The sequence below is a fragment of the Colletotrichum higginsianum genome, chromosome 6, assembly GCF_001672515.1.
Source record: "Colletotrichum higginsianum IMI 349063 chromosome 6, whole genome shotgun sequence".
NCBI lineage: Eukaryota > Fungi > Ascomycota > Sordariomycetes > Glomerellales > Glomerellaceae > Colletotrichum > Colletotrichum higginsianum.
In genome coordinates, this window is record NC_030959.1 from 3,157,164 (window position 1) to 3,184,569 (window position 27,406).

The following is a 27,406-nucleotide window of genomic DNA, read 5'->3' on the forward strand; positions in this document are numbered from 1 at the left end:
TGCAGAGCGTCCGACGGTTTGTTTGCGACCTAGGTACATAGTACAATGCCCTACCAGTCCAGTAGCAGCATGCGCGGCCTGGAGCTTTGCTGAGCGACAGGGTTTTGGCGCATCTGATTGGCTGGGCTGAGATGAGCCCTGCACTAACATTTAATCCTATCATTCGACATGGGCACGCGTCCAGAGCGGCGGGATGTGTGGTCCCTCCGGAGCCCAGAAGAGCTCCAGCACCGACACTGACGTGCTGTCACCGAAAGCAATCTCCCCCCACCACCTCCTACAACCACGGCGCAGCCTCCGATGCCGACTTGAATGATGAACGGCGTTATTGAAGCGCTGCACATTTACGATGAGCACAAGTCAGTCGCATACATCACAGACCCCCAGAACCCCTCTGACTAACACCGCGCAGCCATGCCATCCTGTCGCACACGTACACTTCCCGCCCGCTGTCGGCGCAACACCTCCTCCCCCTTTACCTAGAGCACCCCGCGCCGCGACCGAACCTGATCTACCTGCCGAACACGAATCCACCGACGCTCGTCTTCAGTCTCAACCACGCCAATCTCTTGTTTCTGGCGACCTCGTCCTCTGAAATCGAGCCCCTCCTCGTTCTCGAGTTCGTCCACCGCATCATCGACGTCTTCGAGGAGTTCCTTGGCGCCCCCTTGCTGGCGCACAAGATCGAGAGCAATTACGATGTCGTTGCGCAGCTTCTCAACGAGATGTGCGACGCCGGCACCATCAGCACGACCGAACCGAATGCGCTGAGGGACTTGGTGGAGGTGGAGGGCTGGGTTGGCAAGCTGCTCGGCAGCATTAACCTGCCCGGGTAAGGAACATCATGCTATCAGAATGATACAGAGCTGACGAAGGACTGTAGGAAACCTGGTAATTTTGGCACAGGTTTTGCCAACCCGAGCGCGCCATCGTTGATCGCACAGAATACCCCGGCGTTGCCCTGGCGCAGAGCTAACGTCCGGCATACATCTAACGAGATGTACTCAGACATCGTCGAGACCCTGACAGTCACGCTCGCGCCCTCTGGGAGGCCGCTGGCAGCATTCGCAAATGGCACGATAGCCTTCACCTGCAAGGTTTCCGGTATGCCCGACATTGTCATGACCTTGACGAGTCCATCCGGAAAACACAACTTGGCGGGCTTCATGGACCTCCCCGTGTTCCACCCGTGTGTGCGCTTGGCCCGGTGGAAGGAGCGGCCGGGCGAGCTCAGCTTCATACCGCCAGACGGACGGTTCATCTTGGCCAGCTACGAGGTCGACCTCTTGCCATTCACAAATGGCAAGAGTGGCAGCCTGAGCGCGAACAACCTCAAGTTGCCTGTCAACATTGAGATGAAGACGGGTCTGGGCCCGCTGGGCTCCGACTTTGAGGTTCGACTACATGTGAACAGGGTACTAGGAGCAAGTGGCCCATCGGCAGCAAGCCAGTACGGACGAGGCGGAGGCGGAGCAGGTCGAGGATTCGGAGGGCCCCATCCCGGCACACCATCATCACCGCTTATGGAGGATCTTGTGGTGACAGTGCCCCTGCCGGCCGAGGTTAGGAACCTGTCAGAGCTGCGGCCAAGCAAAGGCGACGCGAGCTTCAACCCCAGTGAAAGGGTACTCGAATGGCATGTGCCCACAAAGGAGCTGTCTACCGGCACGTCCTACTTCGGTCTCAGATGTACCGTGGTAGGACAGCTGGTGGACGAGGACGAGGATGAGCTTGACCCGAACGGTTTCGGTTTCGGGAAGGCGTACGGCTACGACGAGCCGTATCAGAGCAGTCCGGTCCAGGCGAAGAAGCCGACCGAGAATGCCGATGACGAGAAGGACGCGAAGAGGGTGGCGCAAAACAAAATGCTGATGCCAAGCTCGGCGTCGGTCAGCTTCTCGGTCAAGGGGTGGCTGCCGAGCGGGCTCAAGGTGGAGAGCATCATGCTCGACCCGCGCAAAAGTAAAGGCCTCGGCGAGGGCGTGAAGCCGTACAAGGGCGTCAAGTACCTAACAGTAAGCAAGGGCGGTGTAGAGACGCGGTGTTAGACAAGACATTCTGCAGAGCAAACATGAAATAATGAGAATTATCCCACCTGACCTTCGATTTTTGGTGGATGTGATCTGACCGTTTACAAGATTCACATGCATCGGGGAGACGTCTAGTTCCAACGACTAGTGGGAGACTAGCCAAGTTTAAGTCCTTTGCGGTCTACACAGGCTACCTAGGTAGTAGATGTTCCACGACGCATATGTCACAAACGTGACAGGCAAGCCACAGAAATGGACAGTGGGAGAAGGCCGTGTGCGCCGTTGACGATGGGCGAACCCAGATGTGGAATGTGGTCTCGGTGACTCGGGGGGAATTGACCCTGGTCCCTGAGGGGATCCATACAAGAATCCATTGAGCCCATCGCCGCCCCCAACATCCCCCACTCCCGGCGCAGCGGAAACAGAAACACACCTCCAAGGCGTCTTCGCCAATCGCGGGGTTGTTCCTTTCCCCAGCGATTGGAGTGCTCAATCTCTCTCGGCCTCGGGACATTCGGCTAGGGGCGGCCACTAAAAGAAGGTAACTACCCATTCACTGGCGTCACCAAACGAGATAGGTCTGGGCGTCATGGTCCGACTGGCAACAGTGCGCACCACGTTCTCTTTCTTCAGACTTCCCCCCTCAAAAGGCCTAAGACACAGCCGCGCGCCCGGGCGGTGCATAAACTCTCGTGTGTGACACATTTTCAACCGGGCGCAAACCTGCATACCACGTCCTTCTTGAGATTGTTTTTTTAATTCTCTTCCATACTTGCTTCTAGAACGCCTGCGACGCCTTACCTGACCTTCGTCGAAAGAACAAAACTCCATGATTGCGACCATCTAGCTGCCCCAGCTCGTAATCGGCTGGCGCTCTCCCTCTCTCTATCTCCCTCCCCTCCCCTAGGTCATGACTGCAGCTCCCGGAGCTCGCCACGCCCTCCGCCGAGGCACCGCGTGGGCCGACGGGCTCGCCTGCCTCGCCTGCCTCGGCCGCACAACGAGCTATGTGGCTTTCGGATCGAGTCGGCGGCATGCTTCCTCTTCGTCGCAAGGAAAACGGCCACGGACGGCGCTTTTCTTCCCAGGTTCGTGAGCTCTACAGCGCCGATTTGAAAGTGGCGGATGAAGGGGATGGGGGGGGGGGGGGTGCCGAGAGCTGGGAACTGACCTGTGTTAACGTCCGCCGCAGGCCAAGGAGTGCAAAAGGTCGGCATGATAACACCATGGCTCGAGGCGTTCCCGCGGACGGCAAAGCCCATCATCGAGGAAATTGACCACTACATGGGCTTCAAGCTATCCGACATCATTGCCGAGGGCCCCAGCAAGCTGTTGACCAGGACGCCCAACGCCCAGCCCGCCATCATGGCGACCTCGATCCTGATCCTCCGCATCCTCGAGCGCGAGTTCGACTTTGACATCACCAAGCGCGTCGACGTGACGCTGGGTCACTCCCTCGGCGAATTCGCCGCGCTGGTGGCCGGCGGCTACCTCGAGTTCGAGGACAGCCTGTACCTGGTGCGCAAACGGGCCGAGGCCATGGCGGAGGCGACGCGGCGCGCCGTCGACGAGTACGGCGGCGAGTACGGCATGGTGGCCATCGTCACAGAGCCCGAGTATCTAGGCCCGCTGATCGCGGCGATTCACGATTTTGTGGGCCACTCAAGCGCCGGGTCCAAGGGCGACAGCTCCGAGGACGTACCGCCCATCGAGCAAGTGCTCATCGCCAACATCAACAGCAAGAACCAGATCGTGCTGAGCGGCAATATTGAGCGCATCAAGACGCTCTCGACGCACGTGCGGCAGTTCCTCGGCCACGACCCGCGGGCCGTGAGGTTAAACAGCGACAGCCCATTCCACAGCCCGCTCATGAAGCCCGCCGTCGGGGTGGTGAGGAGCATACTCTCGAAAAAGAGCCGCGTCAAGGGGCACGAGGGGAACGACATTGTCACGTTTCCGGGGAGGTTGCCGTGCGTAAGCAACGTGAGCGCGCGGCCGTTCGAGAGCAAGGAGGACGTAAAAGACCTTCTGGCACGGCAGTGTCTAGAGACGGTGCGGTGGTGGGACAGCATCAAGTACCTCGACCAAGAGGAGAAGGTGAGGCGGTGGATCGGTATCGGGCCCGGCAAGGTCGGGCGGAATCTGGTTGGCAAAGAGGTGGGCATGAGGGGCAAGGACTCGGTCAAGGGCGGCGGCGTCTGGGGCATCACGGACCCGAGCGAGATCGAGGAGATGCTCAAGGGGCTGGATGAGACGGAGAAGGTCTCGGAGGACGAGATTGGCTGAGTAGGGAGGCCGATGGCCACACCAACGAGGGGCTACTGATATGTTTCCACGCGCATACTAGGAATTGTTGCAATGCGCTTCTTCTTTGCTGCAATGGGCTTGAAAGCTCATTGGAAAGGTCTGGCTTGAGCTGGAGTAATCGTTCATATACTTAATCGGCGTGTAGCGCCGTTTTCTATCACGGCAGCCCAACCCGTACAAAATACACTATTGAGATTCTCGACGGTTGTAGGTAGCTCTGGCTGGACCTCTCTGGTAAGCTGATGGCTGAACCCCCTGACTCCGGTGCGGGGCAGTCGAGAACGCACCAAGGGACCCAGAAAACAATTAAGCTCCAGTCCACACAAGCAAGCTAGAGCCTACCTACACAATGCCTACCTAGGTAGGTGTAGGTACATACCACCAACCTATCTTTACCCCAGCTCTCTCCAATCCCCAACATTCGACGAAGCAAACGACTACATCCGACTAACCTCGAAACAACGTTCTCCCGCCGCATCGCGTGTCCTTCTGAGAGCCCGGTAAGAGACAGGCCACGCCCTGGGCGGCGGATACATCCACCAAAGCGCACAAATGGCGACCGCAATCCCCTCGATAGCCTGCATAGGCATCATCGGCCGCAACGTACGTCCCGTCCTCTCTCCATCACAGGCCTTACGCCACCTGCCTCTGGCCCACGCTCGCTGCTTGAAGCTGCTTCATGCTGCTTCAAGCTGCGCTGTCCAATCCCCCCTTCCGCTCTTCTTCTCCCCGCGCGCCCTTCCTTCGCAAACCCGCCCAAGCTAACCGACACCCGCCGCAGAACAACCCTCTCCACATCCAGATCTTCCCCTCGCACAACCCCTCCACAAACACCTTCGCGCCGATCCGCACGCCGCTCCAGTTCTCACTCCTGCTCTCCTCGACCCTCGACATCTTCGAGCTCCGCCACGGCGGCGGCGGCGGCAACGCCGCCTCCGGGAACGCCGCCGCCGTCGCGGGATCCAGCGGCACGGGCCTCTCGGGCGAGGTTGGTCTCCTGCACGCCGTCGACGAGCGCCTTGCCGCCTACGGGTGGGAGACCAACACGGGGGTCAAGATCGTCGTCGTTGTGGATATGCGCGGGCGCCGCGTTGCGGGGGGCGGGAGCGCGGCTGCCGAGGCCGCGGCCAAGGGGCGGGGTGCCGTCGGACTGCGTGAGCAGGAGCTGCGGGTCGTCTTCCGGGCGGTGCAGAGCGCGTACGTGCGGCTGCTGCAGAACCCCTTTTATGAGCCCGACGAGCATTCTCCCGTGTCAGGGCGGGGCGGGCGGGTGATCAAGAGCAAGAAGTTCGAGGGGGAGGTCAGGAGGATCGGGGAGGCGTGGACGCCTGGGGTCACAAACCTCTAGGCCGAATTTTTTTTGGGGGGGGGGGGGGGTAATTTCGAGCATTCTGGAGTCTTGGGCGTTATAAAAGAGGTAGATTTGGAAGGATGTCTTTTTGTTTGTTGTTCGAAATATCAATTGTGGTTGTCCATAAGGGGCCAGATGATACTGGCTCTATCAAATATCAGCCCTGCAAAGACTCAAAAGGTCTCGACGTCGTCTTCCATGCGACGTATGCTCGGAAGTTCCTGCACCGCCAGAATGCTATGCCATGCGCCGTTCTATGTGCTTTTATCCAACGAACTCGGGGAAAAGTAACCATGGAAAGAAATGGTATAGGCAAGCCCACAAGAGGGGTTCGGCAACAGCCGCTGGTGGGAGGTTTGGCCCAGATGATCAACGGTCGGGAACTTTCGGTTAGTGTGCCAATCCAACACTCCCATAGATCGACTATTCGGACCTCATAGGAACCAACAGATTCCGCAGAACCCCCCCCCTCAAAACATTCTCATCTCCCCTGAGACGACTCATCGCGTCGCCGTTCCGCCTCCTCCAAGGCCTGCCACCTGTCAATCACAAGCTTATCCGTCCCAAACGGTTCGTCGATAGGCCGCGACGGGCCCATAGTGGCATCAGTCTGCCGCCGCGGCAGCAAGGGTTCGTCCTTCTTTGGCCTCGACGGCGCTGAGTCCTCCCAGTGCCGTGCCGTGCGCGGAACGGGCGTCCACCAGTCCGCCGGCTCACTCCCGGCCCCACGGGCGTGCCATGCAGCACTGCACAGCTCCCATAGCCGGCTCGCGGCGCGCCGATAGGCGAAGCGCTCGTCTTCGCCGATAAAGCCAGCCGTGTTGCTAAAGTTGGGACTGGAGGCCCCCGTGGCGCTGCTGACGTTGCCGAGGCGGCCAAAGTCCGAGTCTTGGTCCGGGTCGTATTTCGAAGTGGGCAGCTCCGTGTCGTAGTAGGAGATGTTGGGGCGGAAGGGCGCGGCTTGGTCTTGGTATACCTCGGCGATGGTCTCGGAGTGGATCGCGTCTGAGTCTATAACTTCTTCGCCCGTCTCCGCCCTGGAAGCGGCGGCAGCGGCCGCAAGAACCGCCTCGGCCTGGGCGGCACGGATGTCCGGGAAGAAGAGGTCGTCGGGCCCAGCCTCGGCGCGGACGAAGAGCTTGCAGCGAGCCTCGTAGAGAGCGTCGAGGAGAGTGATGAAGCGGCGGGCCTCATTCTTGTGCAGCGTCGTCATGGTTGGGACATTGTCGACGATGAAGGTGTGGTAGGTGGAGGCCATGGTCACGTAATCGGCGGGACCGAATGTGGCGACGAGGTCGTCAAAGTCCCAGTGGACGACGCCGTCCCGCTGGCGCGGAATCACGATCGTGCGACCGTAGACTGTGAGTGTTGCTGGGGTCCAGGATCTGGAAAGGAGGTCCGACAGCTCCGTCGTCCAGCTGGAGGCTTCGGGGGAGAGGAAGTACTTGGCGGGTTTTGTCATTTCTGGACATTGTCAGAATGTTATAAGATAGTTTTGTAAGACGTGGGTGTGACCTACCCTCTTGAGCCTCAGCTGACTCTTCCACAGCTCCATTTCCCTTAATAGATGTCGTTTCAACCGTTACCTTCTCCCCAGTCTCACGGCGCCGCCAGTCAGTTGCCCCCTCCATGTGCCAAAAGTCACAACGAGCTTTGAGAACTTCCAGAAACGCAGCAAAGTCGTTTTGGCTATGTCGAGTACCTCGCGAACGAGCGCCGCCGAGAAACAGACTCTTGAGGAAACCATCCGAGGGGGCGACGGTGTACTCGACGCCAATAGCCTTCTGAAGCTCTTCGGGCATTCGGTTGGAAGAAGCGATGAGAACGCCTCCAAGGTGGAAGAATGCTATGAAGAGGTGGCTAAGGATCTTGCTCGCCGCTCGATCGGGTAGTTGGAATTCGTCCAGAAACAGGACCGGAGACTCCTCAACGAGCTTTTTGGCGAGCCAAAGCATAGAGTACTCCTTCTCGTTCCCGGACAGCTCAGGATGAGACTGGCGGAACCGCTCGAGCTGCGAGAAAGTATACAGCATGAACGTGTTAAAATGCCACCGTTTCTTCCTCTCCGTCGGCAGGCCCTGTGCCAGAAGATCGATCAACATGGACTTCCCGACGCCGACCTCGCCGGACAGAAACAACCCCCTCGGCGAGTTGATGGTGATGGCGCCCTCGAGGCTCGTCATGACGCGGACGAGGGCCATTGGGTTCTGATCTTTGGACACTGGCATCGCCTTGCGAGCGAGGTGCTTGAAAAGCGGGTTGTCCCAAATGGGATGGCTCGGCATGGCGAGCGTCGCGGCGGCCTCGTCGGGGTCGCGAGCCTCGGGAATATCAGCAACCTGCTTGAGACGCTCGCGGTAGTCGACCTCGGGGGCATAGTCCTTCAAACGGCCGTAAAGCTTTTGCAGGTGAATAGCGAGTCGATGCTGGTCCGGGTCCGGGGAGAGTACTTTGGTCGATACAAGGGTGCGGTACTTGACGAGGGGGTCGGTGATGGCCACGGCGGTCGAGTAGGAGCGCGCAAGGAAGGCCATCTTCCTTGCCCTATATGCTCGCATTGTGTGGGTTACCATCGTTTCAGGGGTTCATCAATGACACTGTCGTGAGCCTGCCCTCAAGCCTGTTGAAACTTGGTACACAAGGAAAGCCGGAATTGGCTTGTTTTTCGTTGACGTATGCTTCGAGATAAAAGTGCCACGACTTGAGATCGGTGTAATGCGGGATTCGCAAAGCCCACCGTTGCAACCCGAGCACGAAGTGCTTTGGGATAGTCGCCGGTCAGAGTTTATTGATGAGATCGACGGTCTAACGCGTGCTCGTCTAATGGAAGAAGATATCAGGCCATCAGACTTCGTATATTTGCAGCTTCAGCCCAGCTGTCTCGTTGAAGTCGTCTACACAGACCTGAAGGCGACAAAGTTGCGAAATGTCTTTCCCTGAGAGGTGTGGGCTGATGCAGGCAATGTGTATCTCACAGTAGTCGAGTGATGCGAATCAAACTGGGTCGAGAACCGGTATATGAGACAGATACGGCAAACGGGTTGTTGAATGGCAGTCGTGAAGGATTGAGTCTACTGGTTGTCCGAGTTCATCAAGTCTCGCAGCCAATCATAGTTATTGTGTCTCTAGAGACGTTTCCAGGTCAGGGTCGTAGGGAGTCGGGGAACATGAGTGAACTGTAGCGAATACGAACAGTGCTAGAACTGGAGTCGAGCAGCACCGATCGTCTCGTCGATTCTGGTAGGCCGTCGATCTTTCTCTAGGTGGATATACCAAAAAAATATCAGGAAGATTGAAAACAATGGGCGCATATCACAATCGTAAACATCTCAGAGAAGGCTAGGCAGTCAGTGGATGATTCTCCTGCACCTACATTAGACATCTGATTCGTTTTATCCACGGTCCCGCCTGAGTCCGCGAGCCAGTCTAGGGCCGAGTGACGTTGTTGACTTGGTTTCCAGGGCCCCACTCTCAGGGTCCTATTTTCTTCCAATACGGCGATTTAGCGGACATCGTCTCGATCGCGGAGCCAACCAATCAAAGCTCTTCCTCTGTGGTCTGGAAGCAGCAACCAGCAAGCCACCCTAAGCAGGTACGTACCGACTCTCAGCTTTCAGGTACCCCCGTGCTGCTGTTGCTCCCTTCGCCGCCCCAGCTGGCACGCCTGTACACCTGCCCTGACTTGCTGCTCATCGGCGGACGTGGAGCCTGACGCGGAATTCCTAGTGGACGGGCAATCGGGCAAGAAGCTGCTGGTATTGCTGGTCTGTGCTTGGCAGATGCAGCAACCTAGTGTTTTTTTCTACGAGACCCAATCGATTGATACTTCGTCACTCTCACATATTTGCTACATCCGCTCTGCCACCTGCGTCGTCTTCCCTCCACCAGGCCTCCGCTTTCCAGACCAAATTCCTTAGGCCTTAGAATCCATCCTCGAAATGTTCTTCTGAACGACTATCCTGGACACCTAATCACGAGCATCACCAGCATCACAGCGAGCCGATTCTTTTCCCATCAAACATCTCGCGCTCGGCCGTTCGACACCATGTTTTCTCCCTCCATGAGCGAGGGCGGACCGGCCACGGCCACGCGAAGCAGGAGAAGACAGCGACCGGCCAGCAACGAAAGCCTTGCACAACAGCCCAAGGCGAAGCGCCAGCGTGTTCCTTTGACGGAGCAGACATTCGTTAATCCTGATGTCTCCGCGCGTACGGGGCCCGATATGTACGAAGTCAAGGCCGACAAGGTCGCGACGCTCGACGTGCGGCAAGACGGCATCGAAAACCAGAACCCCATCACGCCCACCCCGAGGAAGGAGCTCAGCGTGCGCGCGAAGAAGCCCAAAGGAGGAGACAGGCCAACCAAGGGCGATGGAAGCGTTGTTTTGGTAAGCCCATGATGTTTCGCATTGGTTTCTAGGCCAAGCTAACATCCATCAACTAGACGACGAACAATGCTTACACCGTGAGCAAACTGCCTGCGCTGCCAGACCGTATCCGTGCAGATGCTTCAGGTGAGCCCTATGTATCCAATGCGCGCTTTCGTGCCTAACAATTCTGTCAAGCCCAGCAACACGGCGACATCTTCTCGAACCGTTACGCCCTCAGTCTCAGCCATACCCACGCGATCGTTTGGCCGTACACGGACCCTTCTCAGTCCCCCGAAACCTTCACCTTCACCCTCCCTTATCTTTCAAAACACTCATCGGAGCCCCTGCCGCTGGGCTGTCTGGTGTCGCCGTCAGCTTCGTCGACTGAGCCCGGACTGGTTGTTGTTATGCCCGTCAGCGGTAAGATCGCGTACTGGGAATCTATCACGAGCGCCGCCACTTTAGACTTCATCCGCCAACAACGCCACGGTGTCGAGGGTTCAATATCGGGCATGTTCTCTGGCGAGAAGGTCATCCAAATCACCAACGCCGAGTCTGCCGGCTTCGTCCTCGCCTTTAGCAGCGGTCGACTTGCCTACATGAATGTCCGAGACGGCCACGGCAGACCCACCATTTCGGTTCAGTTCCTCCGCACGAGCCTAGGTTCTACAAACGGAGGAATTTTCGGCAGCATCCGCCATGCGCTGACACAAAGCGTGGGACGCGGAGATATTGCCGCTGTCCGGGCGGAACGCACTACTCGGGTTGGCGAACGAAACGTTGTCGCCGCTACCCTCAAGGGCAGGCTGCATGCGTGGAAGATCCATCGCGGAGGACATCACGAGACCATTGTGGAGGCAGACATGCAGGAAGAGATTGTTGAGGCCGTCCGTGAAGTTGACACTTCGGCGACCGATTTCCACCCCGAGACCTTCGAAGTGGTTGACCTAGCGTTCGTACCCAAGGGGCTGGAAGCCAAGTACCGGGGCATGAGCAGGCTCAGCGACGCCATGGCCTCGGACGACGTCAACTTGCAGCATCTTCTACTGCTTGTCAGCCTCAGTAAGAAGAAGGAGTCGCATTACTCCTTGGTCGAGGTCATCCTATCGCCGGCTTCCGCTCAAGTTGGTATGGTCCGTCCGATTTCCTCCTATAAAACGCGCTTCAGTCCTGCAAATCCAGTACAATCTACTCGCCCTCGTTTGTACCTTCCTCGACCGGCCCTTGTGGCATTCCTTGTCTTCGACAAGGCCATCGTTCTGGCATCCATTGGTGTCCCCCCGGACTCGCCTGATGCCCAACTACAAAAAGACAACCATATCATTCCTCCCACTTACGAGGACGTGATCAACTTCTCCGACAATAATCAGTCGGAGATTCTCGGCTCGGGCTTCGAGGAGCCCCAGACAACCATTGCTGGTCACGATGAATCTAGAAGTCGGCAAAAGACCAAGAATCCCGCAGTTGTCTTGATGGTCCGCGGTACAGGCATCGTGCGATTGACGACGACAGATGTCGACAAATTTGGCAGTGACAGACCCCCGAAAGTCACGCCAAAGAGCAAGCTTGAGCAAGCCGTCTTCTTTGGCAACAAACAAGATACCCCTCTGATTTTCGATGTTAGGAAGGGTGTTCAGTTCTCAGACATGCAGATGGCAGAAGCCGCCCTGCAGCTGAGCCAAGAAATCATGAGCTCTTCCACGCCGCACATCTCATCACTGCCCGCATCTTTGGAAGACAACCTCAGCACCCGCTGTCTCGCTCTTGAGCGGTTGATGCAGCACCTCAAAACCACAAAGGTCAACCTGGACCGTCGTACTCGGTGGCTTTTGCTTTCTCACGCTGAGAAGATGATCGTCTCCACAGCTCTTTGGAAGCGCCATGAAGCCTTTACGAACGAACGACCTGCCAACGACAAGAAGGATCTGATTGCGGAGATCGTCGAGTTCATCCACCAAGACGAGAAGACCAACCCTAACCGCAGCGCAGGAGAGGTCGACCGTGTTAGGCACTGGTTCGTTCACGACGTTGACAAGCTCGAGATCTTCATTGCCTGGGCATACGAAGTGATCAAGTACATGTATAAGGACCACATCATGGACGATGTACACATTACCCGCCTCATGCACGAGGCTCAACAGGTGAACTTGGTAGCTCTCATGACTGCTCTGGAATACCGGCAAAAGAAGCTGGCATTTTACGGTCTTGAGGACGAGGAAATGGATTTCGGCATCGTGCGCGAGAACCATGAAGGTCTCCCCGAACCCTGGACCGGATGTCACTACATCGGTAACAACTTGAAGCGTCTCCTTGAGCTTTGTCATACGTGGCTTGAGCAATACTATCCCCCGAAAGAGAAGACCAAGGACAAGTCCAAGCAGCCGGACCCTGTGCTCCTCGAGAAGATCAACTCGGAGATCGCTAACCTTACGGATTTGTACCTCGTGTCACTTCTCGAGGCATCTCGCTGGAACGCCGCGCAGCAGGATGCGAAAGCTCAGAAGTGGTCGGATCATCTCGCCAAGCTTTATGATGCGGACCGTAACGACAAGGTGCTTGCACTTCTTCGCCTTGGCAAGTGGGATGAGAGCATCAGCATTGCTGAGAAGCATCGATGCTGGAAAGCCCTGGCTCTGGCCATGATTGAGCAGATCAACAGCCTTAGGAGCGAAGCGACCGTATCAAGATCACAGGCCGAGTCTCGTGAACTCGCCAAAAAAGCCGAGGCAAAGGAGGAGCGGATTGGCGAATACTTCGACAAGTATGGCGAAGCATTTGCCTTCCCCACGTACGACATTTTGCTCGATAACGCTGGCGTTCAGGCCCTTCTGGACTTCCAGTACGACAACCACGGCTTCAGGACGACTTTCCTTCGTCAAAGGCCTGAGCTTGCCAAGATCTCCTGGATCAACGATATTCAAGCCGAAGATGACATTGCCAGTGCAGCCGAGACGCTTCTTGATCTTGGTTTCACCCGCGAGCAGCAAGTTTGGAACAAAAAGATCGAGCTCAGTCTCGGAAAGCTGGCGCTGATGGCCGAATCACAAAAGCCTCCCGTATCCGATCTATTTGGATTCAAGCACGCCAAGGTTGAGACCGACACATCCCCCGAGGATAAATTCGAGGCCATTGACAGTCAGCTGTGTCTCATCCGGATTCAAGACGAGCTCTATGCGCAGGTCTTCCCTTCTGTTCAAACGGCTGTGGACGCAAGCGCCGAGCTACAACTGGCTATGGAGAATCACTGTCTGCACCTCCCGAAGAAGCAGAAGGCACTTATCCAGCTCTTCGAGAACAGCATGAGACAGCTCCTTAGGCACGAAGCTCTCGATGTCATGTCTCTCATCGACCTGCTCACGCTCATCAGTCTTTCGCCCGAGACTGCTGCTGACATCGCTGACCCATTCTACCTCGCACTACTGGCAGCCTCGCACGCTCTTCAGGGTGAGGAGTTGAAGATGGCCAAGCGCCTCATCTGGAGACGTTGCTTCATCCGCGATGACTGGACCAAGATCAACGATACCCAGTTGAAGGACGACTCCGTCGTTGAGGAGAAGTTAGCCCGCACCACGCTGTTCAGTGCCTTCGTTTCGTGCTACCAGTACCGTAAGTTCTGCCAGACCCCGAGCAGCTATAGTTGTTCATCCACTCACTCCGCAGCAGAGACGCTTGAAGACCCCTTCCAGCCAACCCGGCCATCTGACGCACTGGGCGCTTACGTTGAGGGCCTTGACAGCCGCTTCGCCTCCATGGAGAAGTCCTACAGGGACAAGCTCCTGGATGCGATGAGATGGGAGGACTCGGTCTTGATCAAATACATCGACAAGGCGCGCCTCGAGGAGTGGACTCGCACAACGGCCGAAACGGCTGAGGCCACGGTCGCGCAGTCAGTGGACGAGGCGACGAGGGTGGCCACAGAGGAAGCGTCGGATGAGCACACGAACGGAAAGACAAACGGCGTGAACTAGGGGTAAACTGGCCGTATGTTTTTTCTGATTGAGAGCCCAACTGCCCCGACGTGGCCGCCCCTTTCGGACGAATTGGGATGCGGTTCGAGTCTGTAGCCCGTGGCTACGGATGTGACATTCTCTCATGAAGGGCATTTCATTGTTGTTTATTTATTTGGCGGGGGGTCTCGGTGTAACTATAGCAGTAGACTGAGGCTGCTGGTGGCTTTTGCGGATGCCATTTTAAAAACGCCCTGATAACAAGTGCTACGGCACAACAGGCAGTCGTTGTTTTCTTTTTCTTACCCTTATCATTAACGAATCGGGATGGCTGGAATGGTACAGAGCACAACAAAAAGAGATCCAAGATGCACACACAGATACACTCAAGCATACACGCGCCAACTTGAGACCTGACAACGTGCCGTGATGAGAGAAAAAGAAGATGGCATTTCTGACGTTGAGGTGAGTTTCACGGCCCAAGCAGAGCCGGGTTTCCGACCAATGTCCCAAGGAATGCGTACCACGCGCTCTTCCATACCACAATTATTACTCGAGCAGAAAGCCGCCAAGAAAGTGTTCCAACGGCTCACTTGACTTGATACTCGACTGCTCGTTGTGACGACGAGGAACATCCGCGTCATCGTCCGCGTATGGGGAGAGGAGATTTTCCACGGCACGTGCGTTCTGTTTCCTGCTATAAACATTAATGTTTGTATATAAATATATATAGCCCTTCCGAGACGGACATTGTGTGCTACGTAAACCAAAACCTTCGCCACTCACTCATGCACGCCAAGTGGGAGATCGATCGGCCATCCACTTCCTTGCCCGCTCAAGATGGCAGACACTCTGACGTTTGATATTAAGACCCGGGATGGGGAAGAAGACTGCGCGCTTCTCTCCGAGCAGGGAGCACTGACCAGGTGGGAAGAGGACGTTCTCCAGTCTGCGGTTCGCCGAGTAGCGCTCAGCCTTTGGTAAAGTGCCCAGAAAACCCGCTGCAGCAGGGATTTGCCTTTCTGGTTTCTGGTAAGATGGGGTCAGTCGGGAGTCGCGTCTATGCAGATCTACTTGGATGAGCTTTCGACTTTTCTCAATTCTCCCCGCCACCTGGACGTCCCAAGTTCCCCAAAACGCTGACTGGCCCGGGATACGGGTTGAGATCCGCCCTCGCACTCGTGTTCTGGCTTGTGCCAAGGTGCATCGAGTAAACGAAAAGAATCGGAGGAACGATGCCATAGATGGGGGGCAAGGCGCTTGTAGGTTGCCGTCCGACAACTCTGCTGAAGTCACGATTCATGCCCTCGTCCCAAGTGGGAAAGGGAAAGGGAAAGGGGAAATGGTCAGTCAACATCTGAATGTCCGTCCGTCCAACGCCGTTCACATGGGTGAGCAAGCCACAACGTGCCGAGGGAGACGAGCCTCATCCTGGCATTACTCACAGCGGCGGGCCTCTCGCTTGAGACATGGCCTGTGAACTTTAAGGCGTCGTGGAGACTCTGATTCGTCATGAGTTGTTTGAAAGAACAATGGCTGTCAGCGAGTTGGATAGTTTCAACTAGATTAGACATGACAAGAAGAAACATTCTCCAGAAGGAGAGAAACGCCATCAACCCGACTTGTGGCGCACCGAGAACGGTTTCGGCTGTGTTAGCGTATGTATTTGTCCAGCCCTTGTCACAAGCTATGGTTTAGACGGGTTGACGGATTGGACGACGGCCCATGGACGGACGGACGCGGGGAGGCCAGGGTGTGGTTGAGACTCGAAAGAGTCCAGAGATGGGGCAGCGTTTCATTCGAAGAGTGGAATAGCCCCGGTAGAGAGGAGGGCCAGCTGACGGGGACAGGGAGGGCAGAAGTGAAACTGCAGGGCGGGAGGGCGTACAAATGGTTGGCTCGTCGAGCCGCATCTGTCGAAAAGATGGTGGCTAGAGATATCGGATGATGGGCAGCAGTGGTTAGGCTGGGAGGAGGATAACAGGCAAAGGTGGAAGTCGGTATGGTGCCGCGTGAACGAAAGACGGAAGGTTGATCACGGCTACCTCTAGACAGCACAACAGAACAGGCAACGGAGCGGGGCGGTCGTTCACCGCATGTCGGGCGGTAACTCGGCGGCGGGAGCCAAACAAGCCGGGTTGTAGCGCCGCTGTAGTTCTAAACCAGTATGGGCAAGGTTCTGCTGCAGGAGAAGAAGCCATTGGACAACGGCGCCTTGGGCAGATGCAATAGATGCGGACGAGGACTCGCGTTGGTGATCCTCTATTTTCCAACCGTCCCAAGCCCTTTGTATCCTTCCTTTTCTCTCGTGCTCCGCTTCGAAGGGGTGACTGATGCCTTGTCATTGGCCGTTGGCGTGGGAAAGCTGTTGTTATCCGGGCCACGATTAATGCCGTTATGCCATTGCTTAAAATGAAAGCTTTTTTTTGCAGGATAAGGATCGTGTGTGGGATTGGGTTGCAGAGAACATCATTTATGCCATGCGGGACTTGCCAACATCTCTGATGTGCAATGACAGGCGCTAAGGACTTGTCATAGTGCAGTCGGCATGCGTACCTAGTGTGAAGGAGCCTAGTGGCATGGCACAAGAGGAAGAATGTCGTCAAGTTTTGAGAGCTTATCTCGGAGACGGTTCAGAACCGACCTCGACATTTGGAGATCTGGTATGTGGGATTCAGCCCAGTTCAGTATGTCTTCGGCTGGTGCGCTTACCCAGACAATCTCGACAACGGTGAGCCGTGTTTGGCGGCTCCCTTTCCCTCAGAGTCAGACAGTTCTCAGACCTTCCGTCACCCCTTGTTTGGATGTTTCCAGTTCCCTTGAAAGGGGTCGCGACAGGATAACGACAGGATGGTCACGGCAGTCGGGCAGACAGACCCCTTGCGGCTAGGGGGTTGTATTCCTCGTCCACGAGAACAAAGCGAGATAGACGGCGGACGCATACTCGGCCGTCAGCGGACCTCGATCCCCGCACAGGGCATTCGCCATTCGTTTCTAGGGCCGTTTCTAGCGGCTTTCCGATGCTGTTTGGGCTTGGCTTGGCTTAGGATTACCGCAATGGCCAGGTAGCAGTTAGCGTGTCCCTGGCGAGTCGTTGAGCGGGCTAACGGTTGATATCCGTTACAACCCTGGCCCAGTGCAGGTGTCGATGATTCCCGTCATTCGCCGCGTAAGAGACACAGCATAACAGCTCACGCAGCTCACAATGTTTGGTGAAAGCCAGTGGCGGTGTTCTGTGCTTAAGGCAAACCGACGACGGGGCAGGATGATTGCATACCAGATGATCACAGGTGCAGAAGGCGGGCGCCGGACTTCCGCCGTAGAGCAGTTCGGATCTTCAAGGTACGAACGAGATTGAGAGAAATAGGAGGTCGTGTTTGATGTGAAATTGGGACGAGACCAGACAGGATGAGGCGAATACGGCGTGGGTTCTTCAGCAATGTCATATAAATCGTTTATATTTATATATAAAAAACAAGAGAGGATACTGACAATCAGAATGGAACAGTTGAGGGAGAGGGGGAAGAAACGAAGATCGTGCTGCGAACAAGGGCGACAGGGGAGAACGGTGTAGCAGACCCAAAAGTAGAAGTCGACTCCGGTACATGCGAAATTGGTGAGAAATTGTGGTGACGACAGGTACCAGGACCTTCTTGCCCTTGGCCTTGGCAGTCAAGAGCCCACTGCCAATGGGTAGGCTTGCTCCGCTGGGGTTGTCGGCAAGGCAGGGAAGGCACCTTTCATCCTGGAGTTGTACCAGTGTTTTTGTGCCTACCTAGGGTATACGTCTTTTAACTAGTTGTCGGTACGTACTCGGTACTGCTTGTGCGTTCGTGCGTGCGGATTGAACCTCATATTTCAGGCACAGACCACTTCCTTCCCCTTGTGTAGTGGAGCGCCTCTGCCAATAACTGGCGTGTGCGTTAGTTGGTGCTGCTACAATCTACTACTAGGTACTTCCTGCCCGTTTAATGTTAGCATAAGGCCCTTCCGTCAGGCCAGGGGCCAGTTCACTATGCACCACTCTCTACTCAATCTGTCTGGAGCACCCACGGTTCTCGAATACAGGAGGGCAATCCAAGGGCCAGCGAAAGGAAGGGAATGAAAGTTTAGACAGCAACATCAACAACAACAGCAACAAATCCATCGGTTTCAACTTGGAGCTTCTTTTTCTAACGTGAACCAATCCATGGTTAAATGGGGATCAGGCAAGTAGGTCAAGCTGTTTTCCACTCGCTGTGCAATTCCGCGCCGGGCCCCTAGTCCATTGAAATTGGGCGCAATCCCCCCTGGGAGGGAAAGTCGCCCACACGCTCGTGGCTGGCTCTCTTCACTTATTCCCTCGCCGGGTTCTCCTCCCCTCGTTCGGCGGTTGCTCACTTTCCCAATCCTGGAATCGCGACTTGGGGACCTGGACCTTGAACCCGGACCTGATCTGACCCCCTTCCAGGTGTCTCTCACTGAAAGTGAAGTGTGGGCCGCGGTGAGCGATACAATGCCGTTTTGGTCATTGAGAGGTTGAGGCATCGCTTGCAGTGTAATTTCAGCCGAACCGTTGACGACACTTTCTGTTGCACCTGTCTTTTCTCTCGTCTTCCTTCTTCCTTCTTCTCTTTCTCTCTTCTTCCTTTTTTCCCTCCTCTCCTCTCATTCGCGCTCCTTTTCGCCTTGACAAGCCTCGATCGGAGACGATTCACCGGCAGAATCCGATAACGGCAAAATACGACTCAGCCTTCGCACTGCCTCCGTTGTCGTCACCCCGAGACAAGACATTCCATCGAACAACAGACGAAGTGAAAGCATCGGGATTCGGACAGCCCCTCCCAAGGATAATTCAGGGACAACACCAAATTCAACAGCTGTGTCGACTGCGGCATCACGAGGACAGAAATAATTTCATCCAGCCGAGGAAACGGAAATCCAGTCAAGGTGAGTGGGAATCGAGCAAGGCTGTATGGTGCGTGCGTGCTGCTCGCTGCACAGCACAACGCCGCAACAACAACCATACCTACATGCAAGTGGATGCCTCAGCACAGGCAACAATCCATCAAACTGTACCCTGCACATCTGCCCTTGCACACTGCACCCAGCTTCGGCCTCAGGCCATACATGGTCCTGACGACTCGCGCGTTATGTGTGTGTCCACTGCCCTGCCCAGCCCGGTCCGGCACCGAGCCAACGGCATCGCTCAGCGCTGCACAGTGCCACAGTACTGCAGCGCCGGCCCCCCCATACCACCACCACCTCAACTTTCCCCCCTCCCCATTCCCTTCCTCTCTAGGCTTTCCCTCACTCTTTCTTTTCCCGCCAAATCCCTCCCGTGTCCCTCCCTGCCGCTCCATCTGTACTGCACCCGCCGGCACCACCCAACGCAGGTTCAAGCTGCCTAGCCCGGTCCAGCCCATCCTTCGCACTCCCCGTGCAGTGCATGTGGTCCGGGGGCGGATTACCCACAGTAATCCCTCGTCTCTGCGGTCTGCGGCTGCCATCCGTCCACCCTGCCCCAAAATCCGTCCATTCTCTCCCCCATCCATCCTTCCTTCCCAAAACCTCTCCTCCAGCAACGCAACCACCACCCCCTTCCCCGTCCCTCTCGGCCTGAGCCTGGTTTTTTCGCCTCCCCGAAAACTTCGGCTCAAATGGGCATCGGGACATTGCGAAGATAGCTGACCTAGGATCTGTATTATCCTTTTCAGATATCATCTTTTTTCTTTTCTCGTTGTGCATCCTGCCGATCGATCCTTCAGACCGCCTCCGACTTCGACCGACTCCCTCGACTTCGACCTCGATTGAAACGAATATCCACCGTGCCTTGCCCCCGATTCTACGGTCCGCAAAAGGACCACAGCCATTGACGCAATGGCTTCCTCGTCGAGCAACGTCGTCGGCGTGCATTACCGCGTGGGAAAGAAGATTGGAGAGGGTTCTTTCGGCGTCATCTTCGAGGGCACCAACCTCCTGAACAACCAGCAGATCGCCATCAAATTCGTACGTCGCCGACCTCGCTCAATCAGGCATCGCTGCATAGTCCGCCGCGTTGCGGCGATGTTGTCGATGTTGTGTCTTGCGTTGCAGCAACATCTGACTAATGCCATTTCTCGTCGCAGGAGCCGCGCAAGAGCGACGCCCCCCAACTGCGAGATGAGTACCGCACGTACAAGATTCTCGTCGGATGCCGTATGTCCTAGCAGCCTTCTCGTCGTATGCACTGCTGACTCGTATTGAAGCCGGCATCCCCAACGTTTATTACTTCGGTCAAGAGGGTCTGCACAACATACTCGTAATTGACCTCCTCGGTCCCTCGCTCGAGGACCTCTTCGACCATTGCGGTAGAAGGTTCACGATCAAGACCGTTGTCATGGTCGCCAAACAGATGGTGAGAGGGCTCAGATGAAAAAAAGCGTGCGACGTGGCGTGGCTGACTCGACATAGTTGTCTCGTGTGCAAACCATCCACGAGAAGAACCTCATCTACCGTGATATCAAGCCCGATAACTTCCTTATCGGTAGACCAGGCACCAAGGCGGCTAACGTCATCCACGTCGTCGACTTCGGCATGGCTAAGCAGTACCGCGATCCCAAGACGAAGCAACACATTCCTTATCGAGAGCGAAAGTCGCTGTCTGGAACCGCTCGTTACATGAGCATCAATACCCATCTCGGCCGCGAACAATCCCGACGCGACGATCTCGAGGCCCTCGGCCATGTCTTCATGTACTTCCTGAGAGGCGGTCTTCCCTGGCAAGGATTGAAGGCTGCCACCAACAAGCAGAAGTACGAGAAGATCGGTGAGAAGAAGCAGACCACCCCCATCAAGGATCTCTGCGAGGGCTTCCCCGACGAGTTCAACAAGTACCTGACGTATGTGCGGAACCTCGGCTTCGAGGACACCCCTGACTACGACTACCTGCGCGAGCTCTTCACTCAAGCCCTGAAGAACACGGGCGAGGTCGAAGACGGCGAGTACGACTGGATGAAGATATCCAAAGACTCGGGCAAGGGATGGGATGCCATGAAGGGCCATAACCCCGGATATCTTCACAACCCAAATGCTCGACCCGGCCCGTCCCAGATGGAACTGCACAGCGGTCATCGGGGCGGTGCTGCAAACCCCAACAACCCACAGAACCTGACTGTCGGCCGTTTAAACGCCGCGCAACCCCCGCCTCCTTCTCCGATCAAGCAGATGGCGAAATCGAGAGGTCAACCAAACGCCCCCGGCGCCTTGAACGCGCAACGGGGCAGCGGAGTCGGGGGTCTTCGGGACATGGCCACCCCCACCGGCTCAACTCAGGCCCAGTTTCAGAACAGCAACCGCAATTTACCCCAGAACGTCCCCCAGCAGACGCCGATGAACCAGCAGCAGGCCCCTCCTAACGGTCGACCTGCCGAGCCTCAACCCACAGGCTTCCAAAAGTTTATGAAGGTGTTGTGCTGTGGTAAGTCAAGCCCATTCCCAAATCCCAGTCTAGAGGTAAGACGCTGACAACCTCGCAGGTTAGGATCTTGGCTTCTTTTCTTGTTCGCGTTGCCAAAAGACGGCTAAGACTGCTCCCGCCACTATATAAACCCCTACTGGACACACTTGCCAGATGCCGGATCAATGTTTGAGTACACTCAGGCTGCCACACCTGGTTGACGACCCCCAAACACACCACTCTCCCCTATGTCCGCCATTCTTCATCTCTTCCGACAAAACTCATTCATCCTCTGAGCTACACTTTTTTCCGCATGACGACCACGGAGTGGCACACAGTTGCTTGCACACTGGCTGCTCCGGGATAATGACGAACACACTAGCCTTTCTTTCGGTTCTTCTCTTCATCCACGCTATGACGTTGTTTCTCCAGGAACCGTTACAGGGCATCATAAAAATCACTGGCACGGAAATCTCACCTTGGGAATTGGGACCTTCTTAAACCAAGAACTTTCTGTTTCTAAGGAGGGAAACAAAAAACATACAACTTGATAATGTACAGCGCAGCACGGCGCAAGGCGGTTGCAGGGGTTTTTAGCATTGGGTCAGGTTCTGCGGCACGTTTTCGTTGAGTTGATAATAGGGGCTGGCTGTGTCCGGCCCAGCTTGGGGCGAACGCGCTGTTGAGGGAGGAGGCTGAGGACTGCAAGAGTGGCAGCCAGGGGATGTTGCGACAGGAGTTGTGTGGAGGCTGATAGACAGAGAGGGATACAATGGACATGAAACTTTACATACACCACACCTGTCGTTGAGGCGCTCTTCTCCGTCACTACACCCCTAGCTGCCCCTTTCAGAGCCTAGCCCTATCTCCTCCACAATATTTGAACATTGTCACAACCCATAGAGAATGGCAATTGGCCTGTTAATAGATTGAACAGTAATTACAAGTACTGTGCTTTGCTGGTGGCAAGGGGTGCTAGCCTGCCCTTTGAATCTCCCATCACTCCCATGCCTAATGAAGTCGGCACAGCAACATGCTTTGTTGGGAGATGCGAGTGAAGCGGCATGAGTAACAAGGCTGGGGACTGGAGACTAGTGGCCGGTATGGAGGGGCAAATAAGATTTCCGAGAGCTCTCGTCTTTCTTTGTGCCTTCTCTTTGTCTGGCATGTGTCTGTCGCCTCTCATCCGTCTGAGGCAGCTAGCTTTCTGCCCAGTAACTTTGAAACTGGTCCGTCTACGGGCTGTATGGACAAAGGGCAAGGTCTTTTCTTTCTGGATAACAACGGGCTTTGTCTGTCTGGCTTGGGCCGTTTGTATTGCTGCAAGTATGGTTTCCTGGAGGATATGTACTCGATAATCTTGCAACGGGGCGTGCTGGACAACAGCCTCGCTGAAACTCATCATCTTTACCTTTTTAATCTGTAGGGAGGGGGGTGGTATTTTTGACATCGTAGGGAATTTGAGATCCGAATGACGCGTGTTACGCCTGTTTCCAACCCAATCCCCCCCCCCTCCTTCAAAATATTGCAATACTTCCCCATATATCATTCATGTGCGCCTTCGCATTGTAGGCGAGACGATGCCAGGGAACCGAGATGTGTCGATGGCTGATTGATTTTCGTCTCGCTGTCAGGGCGGTTGATGCCGTTTGTCGACGTCGGACTAGGTAGCCAAATGTACTTGCAGCCTCCCCTCGGCCAAGATGCTGAACTTTTCACTTCAGGGTAGCGGGGAGGGGAGGCATATCTGGCTGCCAGATGCATCTCGGAATAAGGATCAATACCTCGAAATGGACGATCTCGTTAGTGGCTTTTGAGCACGTCAAACTGTACTTTCAGGCCCAAGTCTCCCAACCATTCTACTCCCCTCGAAGCTTCATACCTATATACACACAATGCACATCGATAACAGCACCGCTAGTACGCCGTCGGAATTCTGGATCCCAAAGTCCAGCATACCCCCGAAACAAACCATGCATCGTGACCGAGTAGACCAGAAGATGCTTGGATGGCGGCTGTTTAGCATCGTTGTGAGTTCCCTGGGTTTCCCACTTCAAAGCTTGTTCCCACAGTCAACCACACATGTCGATGCAATGGTCCCGGTCGTATTTCAAAGCGAGAATCACTTCGCCTCGCCGATTAGAATGATGTGACATATAAGGGCCCTGCGTTCGGTCAAGCTGGAATAACGAAGCTTGTTTGTTCCAGCCCCAGCGTTGTCCGCTTGGTGCCACCCCCCCCCCCCCCCCCCCCCCGCTTCGTGTATTCTATGTGCTGTCGGTCGTTGTGAGTTTGTTACAAGGAAACGTCCATCGCCGGCTGATCGCTCCGGTCCGGCATACAGTACTGGTCCAACAAAGTCTGCAAACGTTGTCAGTTGGCCCCTCCCTTGATTGACCCCGTACCAAAAGTTGATCACTCGACTCACCCAGTCAAGATTCGAAGGGTCGTTCAGCGCGTTATCCAGCGTCATGTAATCGAAATCAAACCCGTGATCGATCCCCATCCCGTAGAGCTGACCGCATCCGACGCCGCCGCCACCGGCGTCCCCTAATCCGGGGCTCGCAGCCAAAGGCTGGCTGAACGACGTCGGGTCTTGGTCGCAGCAGCCATTTCCGCCGACGTCCGCCGTTGCAGTCCTCAGGTCTCCGGTCCTTGAGCCAGATTTACACATCCTCTGACTCGTCAGCCGCTGGACCATCGCCCGCAGGACCGTTGCCGCGTGCCTGGCGTCCCGGGAGCAGCTCGACCGGTTCGACCAGATTTCGCTCGCCGTTCTGAGGGCCGACATCTTCCTCTCGTAGTCCTCGTCACTAGGTATGGTCAGCGAACGCCAGACGCAACCCCGCCCAACCCACTTCTCCTCCCTTGTTTCCCTGGCAGGAGGTCAAAGGCAAGACGTACCTTGTATCCGTGCTCTCGTTCAAATCCAAGCAAACCACCATAGCAGCAATCATAAAGTCATGCAACGTCAGGCTACTCAACATGTACCGATCCTCGTACAGCCTCCCACCCGGGCTCGCCTCCCGATCGAACTCGGCGTGCAGGTCGAGCACCCTCAGCGCTGCGTCCCGGCAGATCTCCCTTGACACCGCAAACCGCGGGTCCGCCTTGTCTCTGCTGAGATACGCCCGGTGCAGCACGCACAAGGCCTTGCTGTACATGAGCTCGAGCATCAGCCGTTGCATGACGGTGTAGTTCTGCTCCGTGAACCCCGTCGCGCGTATCGGCCGCACGCGCATCGTCGCCGGCAGCTCGTCGTGCCACGTGTGCAGGGCGTCGTTAAGCGCGCAAGTCTCGGCGTAGGCCGGCTGCGCCGGGCTTAGCGCGTGGCGGATCACCTTCCTCAAGATGCGGCAGAGCTTGGATTTCCAGCAGTAGTACAGCATCGGGGTCGGCTCCGTCGGCGGCCGCGGTGGGGGCATTGTGATGGTGTCCTCGTCAAAGTCCTCGTCGGGGTGGTTCTCGGGCCCGCGGGCGTCGCCATCGCTCTCGTGGACGATGGCGGGCATGCCTAACTGGAAAGAGAGTAGCAAGTCAAAAGTCTCACAGTAGAACCAGGCCCGGCGGCGCATCTCGGCCTCGAAGGGAGAGATGGGTGTCGACAGGTGCTTCGGGTCGAGATGGTAGCCCCTCCGCTGCGCAAGCCTCGTCGCGACGCCAAACATGTTGGACAGGGTCGGGTCCATGTCTTTGCTCCCCATTACCCTAGTGTAGGCGACCAGGATGGTCGCCTCGACGGAGTAGGTCCCTGCGGCGAGGTAATCCCCCTTGATGAGGCACTGCACCGCGCGGCCGGTGTAGGCCGAGGGTTCCTTCAGTCTGCGGTTCAGGCCCAGCGTTCCCGCACTCCCCTTACCGCGGACGATGATTGTGGCGTTGGAGATGATGGAGAAGAGGATGCTGATCCAGAGAAAGCTTGCACCCTCGGGTTTCTTCCAGAACGCCTCGTACTCACGCTGGAAGCGGCCGACGTGAATAAAGGGAGCGGCACTGAACCGGGCGTGGAAGTACACGCTCAGCAACTTATCCAGGTCCTGTCGCGGGGGTAGACTGGACAAGACCTCCGGCAACGAGACGGCGACGACGGCGCCGAAGAGGAAATCCGGACCGATGGAGCATGCACCGCCTTCCGGTGGTTCCGGGAGGACAGTTGGATCCGGCTCGAGGGCCGTTTGGATCTCGCGGATGTGTTGAAGAAGGGCGGTCCAGTGCGTGGCGCCGTAGTAGGCCTCTTGTCCGTCTGGCGGGATCGGAGCCGGCGAGTGGCCGCTGCTCCCGGGCTCCGAGTTTGTCGGCGTCGGCACTGTGGTGGGTTTAGTGGGGCCCGGCGCCGTCCGATCCCGTGCTTGGGACGAAGAGAGGCCCATCCGCACGAGGTCCTGGACCATGCCCTCTAGCTTCTGTAGCCGCTGCTGCAATTCTGGCCGCTGCTGTAGCAAACCTTCTCCCACTGCTTCTCCACTTTCGCCGTGAGCGCCATGTTGAGATCCCGAGCTCGAGGAGACTGCAGCAGCAGCGTGACTACCGCGGCCGCTATCGCCCTCATTGCCGTTTCCAGTACTCCCGGACACTGCGACCCCGAACTTGCAGGCATCCCCATCTCCGCGCTTGGCACAAGCGCCACAAGGCGAGGCGCGGTCACACCGTAGCTTTCGCGCGCGGCAGGCCAGGCACGAGACGGGTTGCCGATTGCGCTTGGTCACCCTGTGCCGCTGGTCGGACAGAGACTGGGCACGGAAGACGGACGTGAACTGGGCAATGTCCGACGACGATGCCATTGGGCCCTGTCGTGGAAGCGAAAGGTGGATAGGCGTTTGCGTCGTCGGGTTCGTCAGTGCGGAGGAGAAGGAGGGGGCGTGACTCGGGGGAAAAGATGACCCCGAACCATGTGAGTGGGTTGTGCTCTCGGCCGATTCCGATTCCCCGGTGCGGAGACAGCAGGGTTTCCGCGTTGGGATAAGTTTGACTCCGAACCTCTATGGTCTCAACAAGGATTGTGATAAATGTGCTGAGAATGTCGAGGTTCACAAGACAGCGACTTGTAGCAGAGCGAAAGCAGAATTGTGGCCGAAAGGCGACTCAACCCCGTCTGGGTTTACTGTGTATGACGGCGTGGAGCGCCTCCGGACGGGGATTGTCTCGGATTTAACACCTTCTTGTTCCGGAAAGACAACGCCTCACGTACCGTTCGACGTCGTCCCGTTGACTCATTAAGCTTTCCCGTCACAAATGTCAAAACAGTCCATGGTACCGAGTACAGGGCAAGAAACCTTGGGCCCTTGGTTTCTCATTTTCTTCACTCTCTGACTATTGTGGCATTGCTCTAGCGCGGTCTATCGCGCTACGCTACGGCTGCTCTTGCGTCAGGACCCGGAGGGTTCGGGGACCGGGGGATTCCCCTGAAAACCGTATCGCCGCCTAGAATAGATCAATGTTCAAAATTAGGTGTATCACGCTTCTTCATGCCTAGAGAAAATCGCAAGGCCAGCGGTTCAGATTAGCGGACCACCCATATCATCCCGATCGATACACAGGGAACCGTCTCGTCTTTCTAGATCGCCGAAACATGCGGAGCCGAGAGACCTAGCTATGAATGGGAACAAGTGGTATGTAGGGAGGGAGAAGGACTGAGGATCTCCCCTGTCTCATGCCATCCCCTCGCAACTCTCCTCACCGAGAAGAGGGGGGTGCGCACAATCCAATATGCTTTGATGAACCAGTCAGGAAAGGGTTCAAACTTGCGAAAGCCCGTGCGAAGAAACGAACCGGTGTACGTGAGAGAAAGAGACAGAGGCACAGGTGGAGGGATAAACTACATCCAAACCCAGTTGTTTCGATTAACCTTTGGTTTGTTTCCCGCGAATGTTGCACTTCGGCAGCAACAGAAAACATCCACCATCCGTCCGCATATGCCCACACCCACAGACTCTCCTCCCTTCTTCAACAACCCAGCCAATCGTCCTAAAAGAAAGCCCCCTACAC

At 56.3% G+C, this 27,406-nt stretch overlaps 7 protein-coding genes across 7 annotated transcripts; 5 read left to right on the forward strand and 2 right to left on the reverse strand.

Moving 5' to 3' along the window:
- Nucleotides 1-312: 312 nt before the first annotated feature.
- CH63R_09327 (Adaptor complexes medium subunit family protein) lies at nucleotides 313-2,048 on the forward strand (the record flags this gene model as incomplete). Its single annotated transcript, XM_018304301.1, has 3 exons — nucleotides 313-359; nucleotides 413-832; nucleotides 884-2,048. 3 exons carry the CDS (start codon nucleotides 313-315, stop codon nucleotides 2,046-2,048), a joined length of 1,632 nt encoding a protein of 543 aa, XP_018156324.1.
- A 1,197-nt stretch (nucleotides 2,049-3,245) lies between these two features.
- CH63R_09328 (Malonyl CoA-acyl carrier protein transacylase) lies at nucleotides 3,246-4,316 on the forward strand (the record flags this gene model as incomplete). Its single annotated transcript, XM_018304302.1, has 1 exon — nucleotides 3,246-4,316. One exon carries the CDS (start codon nucleotides 3,246-3,248, stop codon nucleotides 4,314-4,316), a length of 1,071 nt encoding a protein of 356 aa, XP_018156325.1.
- A 573-nt stretch (nucleotides 4,317-4,889) lies between these two features.
- On the forward strand, nucleotides 4,890-5,685 carry CH63R_09329 (uncharacterized protein; the record flags this gene model as incomplete). Its single annotated transcript, XM_018304303.1, has 2 exons — nucleotides 4,890-4,940; nucleotides 5,119-5,685. The coding sequence occupies 2 exons, from the start codon at nucleotides 4,890-4,892 to the stop codon at nucleotides 5,683-5,685; spliced, it is 618 nt and encodes a 205-aa protein (XP_018156326.1).
- A 484-nt stretch (nucleotides 5,686-6,169) lies between these two features.
- On the reverse strand, nucleotides 6,170-8,261 carry CH63R_09330 (AFG1-like ATPase; the record flags this gene model as incomplete). Its single annotated transcript, XM_018304304.1, has 2 exons — nucleotides 6,170-7,152; nucleotides 7,208-8,261. The coding sequence occupies 2 exons, from the start codon at nucleotides 8,259-8,261 to the stop codon at nucleotides 6,170-6,172; spliced, it is 2,037 nt and encodes a 678-aa protein (XP_018156327.1).
- A 1,472-nt stretch (nucleotides 8,262-9,733) lies between these two features.
- Nucleotides 9,734-14,025, forward strand: CH63R_09331 (Nuclear pore complex subunit nup133; the record flags this gene model as incomplete). Its single annotated transcript, XM_018304305.1, has 3 exons — nucleotides 9,734-10,075; nucleotides 10,132-10,201; nucleotides 10,253-14,025. 3 exons carry the CDS (start codon nucleotides 9,734-9,736, stop codon nucleotides 14,023-14,025), a joined length of 4,185 nt encoding a protein of 1,394 aa, XP_018156328.1.
- A 5,838-nt stretch (nucleotides 14,026-19,863) lies between these two features.
- Nucleotides 19,864-21,505, forward strand: CH63R_09332 (Casein kinase i; the record flags this gene model as incomplete). Its single annotated transcript, XM_018304306.1, has 5 exons — nucleotides 19,864-19,992; nucleotides 20,112-20,181; nucleotides 20,232-20,380; nucleotides 20,437-21,442; nucleotides 21,501-21,505. 5 exons carry the CDS (start codon nucleotides 19,864-19,866, stop codon nucleotides 21,503-21,505), a joined length of 1,359 nt encoding a protein of 452 aa, XP_018156329.1.
- Nucleotides 21,506-23,716: 2,211 nt separating this feature from the next.
- On the reverse strand, nucleotides 23,717-26,202 carry CH63R_09333 (Zn 2cys6 transcription factor; the record flags this gene model as incomplete). The annotated part of the gene is made up of 3 exons (XM_018304307.1): nucleotides 23,717-23,782; nucleotides 23,850-24,234; nucleotides 24,326-26,202. The coding sequence occupies 3 exons, from the start codon at nucleotides 26,200-26,202 to the stop codon at nucleotides 23,717-23,719; spliced, it is 2,328 nt and encodes a 775-aa protein (XP_018156330.1).
- Nucleotides 26,203-27,406: the final 1,204 nt, after the last annotated feature.